Source organism: Camelus ferus, chromosome X (genome assembly GCF_009834535.1).
Source record: "Camelus ferus isolate YT-003-E chromosome X, BCGSAC_Cfer_1.0, whole genome shotgun sequence".
Lineage (NCBI taxonomy): Eukaryota > Metazoa > Chordata > Mammalia > Artiodactyla > Camelidae > Camelus > Camelus ferus.
Window position 1 is genome coordinate 25,144,242 of NC_045732.1, and position 14,633 is coordinate 25,158,874.

General features: G+C 34.0%; 1 protein-coding gene across 1 annotated transcript in view; it reads left to right on the top strand.

Moving 5' to 3' along the window:
• LOC116662024 (connector enhancer of kinase suppressor of ras 2-like) overlaps positions 1 to 14,633 on the top strand; it is a 68,351-nt gene that overhangs the window by 39,935 nt on the left and 13,783 nt on the right. The window contains exons 2-3 of the mRNA XM_032475172.1: positions 5,925 to 6,088; positions 13,440 to 13,642. Coding sequence (XP_032331063.1) covers positions 5,925 to 6,088; positions 13,440 to 13,642 — 367 coding nt within the window. The remainder of the gene's footprint in view (positions 1 to 5,924; positions 6,089 to 13,439; positions 13,643 to 14,633) is intronic.

The following is a 14,633-nucleotide window of genomic DNA, read 5'->3' on the forward strand; positions in this document are numbered from 1 at the left end:
ACAGTCCTGTACTGCTAGTATTGAAACAGTTTCCTCCCCCCTCCCCTATTGGCTTTCATGACACCACCCTTTTCTCGTTCTTTTTTCATTCCTCTCTGGCTGTACTTCCTCAGTTTTCTTTGCAAGTTTTCCTCTACCAAGCCTTTACATTTTGGAGTTTCTTAACGTTCAGTTCTAAATCTTCTTTTCACACTGCTCATTTTCCCTAGTCAGTCCCAATAACACTTGTGGCTTCAATTTTCTACCTATACACCAATGACTTTCAAATATATGTCTTCAGAGCAGACCTTTATTTCTTACTGACTGCTCAGCATTGCTACCTGGCTGCCTCAAAGGAACTGGAATCCCAACATGTCAGAAAAAGAACTAGCTACCCTCAACTGCTTCTCTTTTGGTGTTTCCATTGTCTGTGAATAATGTCACCATTTTTGTAATCCAGAAAGATAGGCATAACCTTCCTTCTCATGGCCTCCTCTGCCTCATACATTCAATCCAGCACCAAGTCCAGCACATTTTATCTTCTTTCCAATCTGTCTCTTCTCTTCCTTTTCTGCCATCATCTTAGGGCAAATTACTAGTATTTCATACTTAGATTACTTCAAATGTGACACAACCTGCCTCCCTCTTGGCAGCTTCCAATTGATTTACCATACTCCAGCTGGAGTAATGTTCACAAAATACTTTTAATGCTACCTATTTCAAACCCTTCAGTATCTTCTCATTGCTCTTAGAATCACGGTGAGGATTCTCAATATGGCCTACAAGACCCTGCATCCTCTCACCCTGGCCCACCTCTTTAATCCCATGCTGCTCAGTTCTCTTTGTCATCTCTGCATTTTAACCACACAAACCTCTTCCAGTTTTTTGAATGTACAGTGTGTTCCTTTCATAGCATAGGGTCTTTGCATATGTTCTTTCTTTTGCCTGCATTGTTCCCTCTTTTCCTCCTGTTTGCCTAGTTGACAATTTTTAAGCTTATAGATCATAGTACAGTAATTGATTCCTCAAGTAAGTTATTCCTGACTTCCTCCTCAGCATAGGTAAGTCTCCATTTTGGTTTTTCACAGCATGATGTATTTTTTCCTTTGTAATAGTTATCACAGCTTGTATTTACACATCTGTTTTGGCAATTAAATGATTAATGATTGTCTTCAATATTATACTATGAAGTTCCTAAAGTCAATGACCATGTCAGTTTTTGCTTGGCATTAATTTCCAGTGCCTAAGTACATAGTAATCAACTCAGTAACTATTCAGTGAAGGCATGATTGAATATGTATCAGGTGCCCACTGTGCTCAGTGCTGTGTGGAGGAGTTAGTGATCTACCCTTCAGAGCTCTATAATCTTTGGGGTGACAAGACACTAACACAGATTATTAGAAAGGCATGGGTAATAAGTACCAGAAGTGTAAAATCCAGAGATAAAAAGAGAAGAGAGATCCATCTGATTCTTGATGACCAAGACCTGACAGGATTTCAACAACTAAATATGTAGAAAAGCACATTTTGGGTAACTGCAATCATATTAAGGAAACAGCTGAGTTGTTCAATTTGGCTGCAGTGTAGGATATATGAATGTATGAGAGATACTTTTGAAAGATAGTTTGGAGCCTGAATTTGGAGGTCTTTGAGAATGCCAGAATAAAAGGTGAAAGGCTTAGATATCCTTAAGCTTCCTTAAATAAAACAAACAACAAATGATTATCTAGTAAGCTGTATAATTAAAGACATCACTAATCCCTAGGTTTACAACTAATCCCTTATGTTGTGTCGCTCTGTGATTCATATTAAAAATTGTTTTTCTGTTAGTAAAATATTCTTTGTTAAGGACTTTGAAGACTTGCAAAGAGAAAAACAGCTTCAGTTTTAGCTAAAACATTAGTATGTAATAGCTTGAAGCTCCATGATAATAGCAAGCAGTCTTTGTTTATTGTCATTAAAATCATTTCAGGCTTTGTTTAAAAAATTTAAATATCGAAGTGCAGAATAAGTGTATAATATATAGAGTTTATTTCATCTTTACTTAAAGAGCATTTATAAGTTTATTTGGAATCTGTTCTGAAAATCACTTTGAGGAAAACTGCTTGTCCAGCTGACTTATCATGTTCTGCATCAAAAATGTTAAAAATTACAAAATTATGAAACCATTCAAACATTGTTTTGTTAATGTGCTATTGCATTTTTAGGCTCCTATCTCAGATTACCATATATCAGTATTTTAAAATTGAGCAGTTTTAAGCAACTTCATAATGTATCTGTGAATTACTTTGCCCTCATTCATTGGTCTTGATGTCGTATATCACTGAATATAGTTTAAGTACTTTTCTGTGAATGTTCTGCTTTGATATATCGTAACAAAAACTTAATTTTTATGTACTCAAATCTCTCTCTTATTCTTTCCTGTTTTTGGCTTTGCTTTCATACAAAACCCAATTTTCTTCTAGTACCTTTTTATTTTTTAACATTACATATTTAGTCTATCTGTTATGTGGTTGGCACTCTTCTAGTTTCAGTGCTGACAAAGTTTTCTTCCTTTTACTTTCTTTTGGTTGTTTTCTAGGAGAGGGGAGTTTTAAAGCAGATATTTCTTTGAGATTCCTTTTAAAGTTGCCTGGCATTTAAAACCTACTCTGGTTTAAGATGAAGAACCAGAAACCGATTGTAGGAAGGGTGAATTGTTTTGTAAAATGTAACAATTGACATCTTACCACCTAGTCACTCAGTCAAGATTTTTTTTCCAGGCTCTGTCTTAAAGATAGCATTAAGTTTTTAGACAAATAATTAGGTATGAGGAGAGGAGTAGAAATGGTGATGATCATTATAGTGGGGCTTGACCTTCTAAGAAGTCTTCCAGAGACCACAGGCTCTGATTGATATCACTGCATCAGTCTGCACACCCTGCATCATACTTGGCTTCTCAGAGAATTCTGTTTATAGCCTATCAGCCCTGCCAGTTAGCAGGGTAAAGGAGTCTTTTCAACGGTAGTTAAATGCATGAATGCATATTGCCCCAAAGTTCGTAGGTACTTAAGTAATTGCTGAATGGGTCGCTGGAAGCATTATTCCCTGGTCTGGGTCTTTTGTGTAAAACATTACGATAAAATGGTATCAGAAGGAAAATTTTTTCAACTAAAATTTTAGTTTTTATAGTCTTTTCCAAATGTTATATGGCCTGTAATTCATTTGCATTTTTAAAAATTTTTATTTTTTAAATTAGCAAGAGTAAAATTGACTTTTGGGGCATTATGATTGTATGAGTTTTAATACGTGTATAGATTTATGTTACCAACACTGCAGACGAGACACAAAACAGTTTCATCACCACAAAAAAACTCCATCCTGCTCCTAAAGTCACAGCCTCTTCATATTCCCAATCTCTGGCAACTGCTGACCTGTTTTCTGCTGCTAGTGTTGTCTTTTTAAGTATATAATATAAATGAAATCAGCCAGTAACCTCTTCCAGATTGGCCATTTTCATTCGGCATCATACCTTTGAGAGTCATCCAAGTTGTCTGTATCAGTATTTCCTTTTTAATTGCTGGGTATTATTCCATGGTATGGATACCCCACAGTTTGTTATGCTTGTTCATATTTTTTTCCCATTTGTTAAAGTAGATATTGCCTAAATTTTGTTGGAATTTAGAATTATCTAATGGCATAAATGCTTCTGAAGAAAACCTTTTCTTAGTTTTTGGTTGAACAAAATATAAAGTTGAATACAGTAAAAAGCAGAGCAAAGAGTGAATACACTTATTAAGTAAGAGTGATGGCCAGCTCACCTCTGAGTTAAGTCGAGAATTTACGTGGCTATATCATCCTGAACTATATAAGAATTGTTAAGCCAATTTTAACTACATAGATTCTAGAGCAAAATCTCGTTTTTCTAGAATACTTCAGCAATTTGATTTACTAAATATTCTACATATCTGTTAAGTAGCTTATATGTTGACATAGGCTGGTCAATTTTCCAGTAATTAGAATACAGTAAAATTCACTTAGTGCTGAAATGCTACTGAATTATTTATCTTTTTTAGACGATTTAGGAAGTACCACAAGATCTTAAATGTGAGTTATTTTCTGCTTAGTCATTTATCATTGTATACTATCCTACAGATAGAAGAAAAACATGGTTATATGAGCATTCTAGCTGTTTATATTATAGATAAAATGCTTGTTTTTGTCTTTAGTAGATGTTGCAATTAATACCTGAACTCTAACTAATGCTTCGTATCCAGGACCAAAAGAAAGTTTTAGAAGTTAAAAAGTTTTTAAAGATCTTTGAGTTTTAACCTTTTGGTAGGAGGAATCATTGAAATTTTTGAATCAGGTAATGGCTTGATGATCAACGAGTGTTTTTAGAGATCTGACAGTGATAGACTGGATAGAGTGCTGCCAGGACAGCAACCAGGAATCAGGGAAGGCTGTACAGCATGAGTATGAAAGGACAGAGCAAGAGCTATTTTGAATGAATAAATTGTTTCTCACTTACAGGATAAGAGATTAAATTGAGGAGTCATCAAAGATGGCTCTAAGGCTAGGAAAAATGCTAGTAGAAATAGAGAAATTGCTTAGGAAGAATGAGATTGGAAATGGGGCAGTTAAATCTGGTGTTACCGGTCATTGGATATCTTAGAAAAAAGTAGTGTCAGTGTAATGAGGGGGCTGAAAACGAGATTAAAAGTAAGATCTTCTGCCTTGAATTATCATTCATGTATATGAGTAAGCAAAAGGATATTGGACTGATGCATGTTTAATTTCCTAACTTTATTTTGCAGAAGTGGGACCTAGGTCCTCACAAACCTTCATAGGTCAATCTTTGTTCTTCATAGTGGATAGTGAGTGGCATAGAAGTCTAACTAGTGAATTTACATTTACATTTTTATTTTTTGCTGTAAACATCACAGAGTATTCTGTTTTTAGATAAGAGCGCATATATTGTGTATAAAATGATATAAAGTAAAACTGTCTGGAGTGGGGATAGAGTTATTCTCTAACATCAGTTTTAAGTGGGTTTTTAACATTTTGAACGTTAAATACAATTTGCATATTATACTTCTACTTCTGTATTATAGTGGATTCATTTATTTATTTTACTCCATCTTCTGTAATATCATTGCTTTACTGAAAATTTATACATCCTTAGAATATCTCTCAAATGTTATCATCATTTTGTAAATGTTTCATTATTTTTGAAACCTCTTTCTAGAGCTATGGTTATGTTCATTCCTTTCCCTGCAGATGGCAGAAAGCAGTATAACTTACGGAAAAAGTCAGAGACATGTCATAGAAATGACTTGAGACTTCCTTTTGATTTTTTTAAGGCGTGGTGTTATAAAAGTAGTGTATAGTGTGTTTAATATTTCAGTTGACAAAAGCACATTTTTTTTCATGGTAAATTTGTATGGTTTACAATACAGATCAACATTTATTTTCTGTTATGTTTTCTTAAGAACAATAGGTAGGAAATTTGTAGGTGGTAGTTATAAATTTTACTTATAATTATTTAGGTTCATTGGGAAAGATTAGCCTTGTATAGCAGGAATGATACCTCTCTCTGTGCAGTGAGGTTAAAGAGGAAAGAAGGAGTGGGGTGCAAATAAGTTTGGAAGTAGGGGAACCTGCCCATTAGCATACTTCGTGAAACAGGCAACAGAGAGAACTGCTGAGAAGAGAGAGAAAGATTTCCAGTAATTGCTGAGGAAAATTTGAATAGGAACTTAACAGTTGGGGATATGAGGAAGTGATTTTTTTCTCCCACTGCAGCCCATATAAAGGTTGAGAAAAGGTGGGTGATAGAACTAGTCCAGAGTTGAAATGGACTTAACTTGTGACTTCGTAGAAATTAATACTTGTTTTTTTATTTCTAAAAATTTGTTTGCTTCAACTGTTTTTTCATTCTGACCTTCCATATTTTTCTTTTGCAGGTCTTGATGACTGCTTGCAGCAATATATTAAGAACTTTGAGAGGGAGAAGATCAGTGGGGACCAGCTACTGCGCATCACGCATCAGGAGCTAGAAGATCTGGGGGTCAGCCGCATTGGCCATCAGGAACTGATCTTGGAAGCAGTTGACCTCCTGTGTGCACTGGTAAGGACATAAGACGTGTGGAGGGAAACTTTGCCAGTTTATTTTTTTTTTCTTGACTTTTAAAATCATTTTTCCTTAAAAATTTTTTTTTGTTTCTTCTTCTCCTTCTCTCCACCCCCTTTAAAAACATAATTTAAATGCAAGCAAAAAGAATCCCCTAATTCTCAAACAACTGGATGTGTTATTTTCCTCCATTGAACTTGATGTGTTATGCAGTGCCACATTACAAATTAAAGAGGCTTATTATCTCCATTGGTGACATTTTAATCTAGCTACTTGAAAAACTAAGTTAGAGCTCACCAAGGGAGTTTTCACAGCAACATTTGGGATATACAACTGTATACGATCAGTTATGACATTCATTTCCTTCTAAAAGTTTTGTTTTAGAATCACAAATATTAAGTAATCCTATTTTAGAAGAATCCATTTTAAAATAATCAATTTATTTGAGTGTTCTTTATACATGCCTCAATGAAAATTGAATATTGTGCATTATATTGCTACTTTTGTATGTTAAAAGAGCACTGCCTAGTCAGACAAGAGAAATCAATGTGAAAATAATCCTGTAAGATTTCTGATAGTACATTAGATATTCTGAGAAGAATATAGATTTTCTTTTCCATGTTAGGTAAGATGACACTAACATGATTGGGGCTAGAGCTACAATGAGAAAGAACATGAGTCTTGTAACATAATAATCTGGAATTGAAATTTGGCTCAGTCAATTACTGACATTTGAGGGGAATAATTTCACCATAGCCTTAGTTCTTTTATTTAAAATAGAGATAATACCAACTACCTCTTCGTGGTAGTATGAAAAGCAAATGAGATTGTGTTTGTATAGTGCCAAATTCAGTGCCTGGCTCACAGTAGGTGTTCAGTAGGTAGTATCTACTGTTGAGATGATGATTAATAAGAAATGTATAGATAATTAAACAATTTCAGAATCAGTACATTCAGCACTGTGTGTCAGATGTAAAATCTAGTTCCTGCCATCTTGAAAAGCCTAGTGGGATGAGAGTGACATACAAATAATCACAATATTATAGCGTAATTCCTAAATAAAAATATGAGCTAAGTATTATGAGGAAACAGAAAAAATAAGTAGTTTTGACTAAAATAAATGGGTTCATACTGCAAAAGAGGTGATCTTTAACAGTCTAGTGGAGGATGAGCATGTGTTTAAGAGGTGGAGGAACAGAGGGAAGGGATTTCCAGGTAGAAAAAGCAACACGTACACAGGCACACAGAATAAAGAGCGTGCGTGAAAAATGGTCAGCTATTTTCCTACCAAAAGTAGGTGCGAGGCAGTGACAGAAAATTAGACTTTAAAAAATAGAATAGGGCCAGATGGTAAAATACCTTAATGTCCTGATAAGAGATTTGTACTTCTTAGTGTGGGCACTGAGATAAGAGAAATCAATTCAGAGCAGAACATGCAGTTGCACTTTCCCTTATCTGAATCAGATCGGAAAAATCATGCCTGAAATAAAAAGTAGTACTCAGGGTGAGGTAAGAGTCCACAGTGTTTTTGCATACTGGTCTCCAGATCCGAGTCAGAGTGGCCATGAAGGTATAGTGGAAGTGGCTTGGAGATGGGAATCTGATCTAGAAGTCCCCTATTTGCCACATCTTCTATAACAGTAATAGTTGGGGGTGTCACAGCTTGAAATCTCAAGTGTCTGTCTCATAAGCAGGGCTTCTTATAAATGAGCCACTCTTGTGCTGAGCTCCACTCTGCCAGTTTGAAGAAGGAAGTAAGATTGGTGATTATGGTGCTACCTACAGATAGTCTAGACCTGTAGGCTTTGACCCATGAATAAGCTCTGCTGACCTAGACTTACTTAAAAGGATAACATCAGAGGAAACACGTCTAGACTATTGCCACGTTCGAGCCATGGAGCTATGGCAAATCTCTTCATATGTTGAGTTTTAACCCCTCTGTAGTTCTGAGTTTAAGCACTGTTGTGTTGCATCACTTTCTTGGGAAAAATAATAAATCAAAACATTAAATTCATTCTTTCTGTGTTTATTCAACAATAGATTGGTCACATTCCCCAAAGATATCAAATATTAAACTTCCTTTTTGTTGCTTCCTCATGGCTATACATCAGCATTAGAAGTGCAAATATCTTTCAATTTATGTACCAGATGTTTTCCAGTGAATATAAAGTAAATTTCTGAGCAACAAGAATTCTGACTTACTTCTGCATGCCATTATAAAATAGGAGGTGAGATCCCTCATCAGCAAGCTGAGTTGACTAGACTATGAGTTGTGCTGTTGGGAATCAGGAACTATGTTTTGTCTCTGAAACTATAATGTCTTTACTGGCTTTCTACTTTTTCTTTACATCTACTGTATTCATTTCTTCTTTTTTTAATTTTTATTTTTTAATGTATTTTTATGTTTTTTAACACTTTTATTGTGGTATGGTTCCTGTACAGTAAACTACACTTATTTCAAATGTACAATTTGATGAATTTTGATAGATGTATATACACCAATGAAACCATGACCACAATCAAGATAGCTAACATTTCCATCACTCCCTAAGAAGTGCAGTTTTTAAATTCCCAATTTATCCCTTGCCACAGCCTTTACCCCCTGGTAACCATAATTTTGTTCTCTGTGTCTGTGAGTCTGTTTCATTTTGTAGAGAAGTTCATTTGTGTCCTTTTTTTAAGATTCCACATGAGTGATATCATATGGCATTTTTCTTTCTCTTTCTGGCTTACTTCATTTAGAATGACAATCTCCAGATGCATCCATGTTGCTGGAAATGGCATTACTGTGTTCTTTTGTATTCATTTATTCTTTTAACAAATATATACATTCATGCTCATGCAGTCCTACCGCAGGGAATACAAAGATGAAAAAGGCATAGTCTATGCTCATAGCATATTATACAGTCTAGTAAAGAAGACAGCAGTCATTAAAAGATAATAATAGATTTAAAGAAAATCCCAGGGGAGTGCAGAAGGAGATGATGAACACTACAGGGATCCAGGAAGTGTAGGTGGGATTTGCTTTGGGACTTGCAAGATTAGTAGATGTTTGCCAGACAAAAAGTTGGAGAAAACTTACCTAGGCAGTAGAAATACGTGTAAAGACAGAATTGTGAAAGAGTATGGGGTGTTCAGAGAAAAATGAGGATTTTGATTCGGCTGCTGCAGAATGTGAAGTAATGGGAAGAATGGCAACTTATACTTTGTATCACATTATTATTCTTTGCTTAGGTTTTTCAGTCCTCGATATGCTTTCTGCCCAGTGCTTATTAGCATATAGGGGTTGTTAAATTAATGTTATATTACTGAATGAAGTTCTCTGCCTTTCTCCAGAGAACTGTATTTTTTTCTGTTGCCTATACAGCCTCTGACTCTGAAGTTTCTGTTCCTAGGATAAGGAAGACACAGAAAAAGTACCAAATTCCTTTGTTTCTTTTAAGCCATGGAATAGTTTCATCTGCCTTGTCTTAAAATTAGTCCTGATGGGAAATAAATGTTACACCAGATGATGAAAATCAAAGGTTTATTTAGTAACTTGTTCATTCATGCATTTATTAAGCACCAACCATATCGTTTATACCATGCTATCCTAGAAAGAAATAAGCTGTTCATAGTTTAGAGTTGTATTAACTCTTTGGAGCTGTTATGCTATCATTTGGTGTGCTTCAGTAGAGAGCTCATTGTATTCACTGAAATAGTAAAGCATAAATAAAATATATATAATTTAATGTATAGTCTTTAATTTATGTTCTGACAATACACCTTTTATTGAGAAGTACAAGTGAATCATTTATGACAGGATAAGAACAGTTTTCATTTCATTCTTCATGTACTTTTCATGTAATAGGTATTTTGCATGAAAAATTTGATGTCTGCAATTGCTAGGATTTGTTTCTTTGCAGCATAATTGCTTGGTTCATTCATCTCAAAATAATTCAATTCTGAAAAAGTCATTAAAGCAGTCCTTTTAGGACTCACTCATATTTATAAAGCAAAATATTATAAAACCTAAACACCTGCTACATGATGCATTCACATTAAGAGCTCTAAATAAAGTAGCATTGACATTGTAAAATATGTGGTGCCAATACTGAATATTTTCAGTTAGATGTTTAGTGAGAATTTGCCACTAGTAAGGATATAGCCAACTTGATTTTCTAAAATGTTAAATGTATTCCTTCGTTTCATTCTTTCATGTGCTTTTACATGCATATAATTGAGAGAAGAACAGTATGAACTTAGCCACAATTCCCTAAGACTAGACTGGCTATATTGAATCAGTGTGGAGTCACATCTGCTTCCTGGCAGAAATGTTATTGGCCAAGAAGGTAACACCTAGGGCAAAGAAAATAGCTAAGTACACTTCATGTCCAAGCTTTTGTTTACTTGTTGTAGTTCTTTCTATACCAATAGTAATGCCTAGTTGTCCCATACATATCCAGTAAAAAGCAAATCTGTAGTGAATAAACCTGCAGTTTATAAAAAGTCAAAGCAGTTCTCATCTGCATACCTCTGGCCCAAAGCAAAGGGGTGCTTCATTTACTTCTTGCTTCTTCACATGGTAGGCAAGGGAGTGTGATTTACTGGTGACTGCAAGTCACAACAAACCATCCACTTTCATGAAGGAAATAGCAAGAAAGTATCTGTGTTGTCCGTAATTGATTTTGAGCTACTTAGAATTGAGAGCTGTCATAAGAATTAACTTGCGAGATCAACTAATCCATCTCTTTTGTTAAAATAGTACCACATAGGTGCTAATATACAGATAAGCTTCCAGCCTATTTTTATACTTTTTAGAATTTTTTTTAAAATGCTTTTGAATTATTGGTTTAAGTAGTCACATTTTGTGTTAACTAAAATAAGTATTAAGAATTTCCTTCCCCATCCTCTACTATGCATCTTTTGTCTCTTCTCGCCACTGGATTCCTCTGGCGTCCTCATTTTTCACCTGGATTTCCTCCATATAGGTTATTTCTTTAGTAGGATTCCAAGTTAGGAGACCTTCTCAAGGCATCTTTCCAGGTTTTGCACAGAAGATTTTTCTCTTCTCTAATTCTTGAGTTGTATTTAAAAATTTTTTTAATATTATCAAGTGTGAAAGCTTCAAAGTGTTTTTACTTTGACTTCAGATTTTTATTTATAAGAAGATCTGTATTCTTTTTAAATCATTTTTACCTTTTCTAATGAAATATTTGAGATGCTAATATATAAAGAGATAATTTAAATGAATCTTTTATGGGGGTAATGGCTACAGAGTGCAAGTTATGTTACCAGGTTGATCGATTAGGTTCCTCTCTAATATAAACTGTTATAATTTGAGCTTCTCTAAGAAATCATTATAGTTTGTAAACAAATGTTTTCTCATTAAAATCATTAATACACAAAAATGAAAAATGCAGACTGTTGTACTTAAGGGAAAATGCTTTAACATAGGGAAAACATGAAAATAGTTTCAAGCACTTCAGAAGTATCATTTAAGTTTAGTTGACGTAATTATAAGTTGTTCTTATCTAGTCCTTAGAGAGTATCTCTTATAAGAGGATTTCTTTTTTAATATAGGGGCATGCTGGATAAAATCTCATGAATGTTTCACAAGTAGTCCATGCTCAGATGCAATAGAATTTGAATAGACTGTTTCATTTGTGTAAACCAAACCTCTTAACTTGAGAGACTATTGTAATTCAAATTTAGCAGTGAATATATATAATATACTGGTTTTTTTTTTTTTCAAAACAAATCCATGGCTCCAAAACAAAGTTCTTTTAACAAAAATTTGAATTTTCAGCAAAGAATAATCAGATTTTTATCACTATTAAATCTTTAGTGGGAACATACATAACTTGGTATTTAATATTTATGCGTCCAAATCCTTCTCTGGTCCCTCCTTTTTTCTCCTCTAAGTTCTTTCTTAAATTACCGTTGAAAAAATAAACCTAAATTGTATATAAACTAGGTACCTTGTGGTTGTTGACTCAACAATATAGCTACATTCATTGTGCCATTTGCTTCCCTTTTTCACCTCGCCAGTATTTAATCTTCCATTTTGGTTCATTTTTTCTCACCACCCTACTTGAACAGGAGTAGACTATTGATGCTAAGGAGTTGTGGTAGAGGCATTCCTTCACTGGTGGCCTCACAGAGTCCCATTCTGAACTCTGTCTACTCTAAGCTCTGAGCTCTTTACGCAAAGCCAAAAAATTTCCCTGTGTCTCACTTTACTTAACTGTAAAAGCAGGGTAAATCGAACAGAATTTGTTTGGGCCTCAGAAGCTATCTAACATACTTTGAATTTTATGATTTTCTATAAGTGAATAATACTTTTAACTTTACAGATGACAGTACCGTACATGCTGCTTAGTAGTTTGATTAAGGTCATCCTGTGATCTGGTTAACCAGTCTTTCTCAGAATTGTTTTACAACTCATAATTATTAATTGTAAAATTTAATTGTAACTTATAAAGTCTTTCCCTAAAGTTTGTGTGAGGCGGTCTTACAATATTTTCCTATATAATATGGTAAAAAAAAAGTTTATATTTACTGATATAACTCTTTTCTGTAATAATTTATAGATGAAATATTTAGGGTAAAATAATAAATACTACTAGAAATTGAAAAATGAGACCAAGGGAAAGAAGAAAACAAATAATACTTATCAAAAAGCCATTGTGATTGCTTTAGATGTGCTTCATATTTGACTGTAAGCTAATGCAACCATGACAAAATTAAAAATAAGTTTAGTTTTATAATTTGTATTATAAAAGAGAGAAAGTCTATTGGTTCCCCTGAAGATGTAGAGGTTTTCCAGGTATACCATTTTATAAAACAAACTTCTTATGTGAGTCATTGTGGAGGAGACACAGAAGAAAAGTTATCTTGCATATGATTTATCTTTTGCTGTTTCATTTTATTGCTGGGTTTTGCTTACTTTGCTCATTTAAAGGAAGCAGAATTTTTCTAGTACCTATACTCATGATTATGCATATGCTAATAGAATAGATACTGAAAAATAATTGTTGATAATGAATTTCACAAGTAAATGAACTTAGGTTTGGGTTTTTTTAAAAAATGCTTATGAGTCCTTATAATCTTTCTGTCTTGGGCGGCATAGTTCCAAGATACAGTGCCCTTTCTTTGCATGTTCATTTTGTTTAGCTGATGTTTCCCTAAATCCTCATTTGATTATGTGTTCTGCTAGGCTAGGAATCCTATCTTATTTATGTGTCCCTCTTAATATTTGTTTCATTGCTTATACATATAGTCAAGTATAGTAAAGTACTCAGTAAATATTTTCATGAATGAATAAAATATTGACTTTAAGTATGTTTGTTCTCTCTTTATAATTCAGAATTATGGCTTGGAAACAGAAAATCTAAAAACCCTTTCTCACAAGCTGAATGCATCTGCCAAAAATCTACAGAATTTTATAACAGGGAGGAGAAGGAGTGGCCATTATGATGGGAGAACCAGCCGAAAATTGCCAAATGATTTTCTGACTTCGGTTGTGGATCTGATTGGAGCAGCCAAGAGTCTGCTTGCCTGGTTGGACAGGTAAAATCTTCCACATGTTTCATAGGTTATCCTCCTCAGATACCAGTTTTAATATAACATTGTTTCATGTTTTCTTGTGAAAAGGTTGAACAAGTAGAGGAATATTAAATAACAGATGTCTCATGATTTACCACAATATAGGTGTGTCATCAAATAGATACTAATTGTTTGCAAAATTTTGTACCCAACTAAGTTTAGCCAATCAATAATTACTCCCTGACAATTTAAAAATACCTTTGCCACTTTATAAGCAAAATCATTTTTGGCAGTTATAATAAGATTTGTAATACTGCCTTGTCTCCTGATTTTCTGTATTTTTTTCATTAATTGGTTGTATTTAAGAAAGTGACCATCAGGATTCTATTCACTGTTTTAAATGGGTAGTTGGACACTGACACTTTCGTAGCATGCATTGCTTGTCTCATTACCCCTGCTTTTGTTCATTCTTTATTATTATTCACATTGCACAGTCAGTTTTGGATATTGTAAACGTGGTTTTGGTCCTTTTTTGCTAGTTCAGTTAATTTTGTTTTGAAACACATAAAATGATGTTTTCATAATATAAAATGAAAAATGTTAGATTAAAGTTGTATATGTGGTTAAACATTTTAATGGTAAAACATTGCAACTATTTAAAAAACTAAATAAACTTTCATTTTGGAGAATTTTTTGAGAGGGGCAGGCACTGTTATAATACTTAAATAATCAGATTTCAAAATACACTTTGTCTCTCATAGAAACTCTGCTAGTGTACAATTTTACTAGAATTCTTTCTTGAATCAATGTCAGTAGGATTTACATACATATACATATATATGCAGTTGACCCTTGAACAACATGGGTTTGAATTTTTTTCAGTAAATACACACTACAATACTATATGATCATCATCAGTTGGTTTAATCTGTGGATATGCCAGGGAATTCTACCAAATGTACAAAGAAGAGCTTATACCAGTCCTTCTCAAACTCTTCCAGAAGATTGAAAAGGA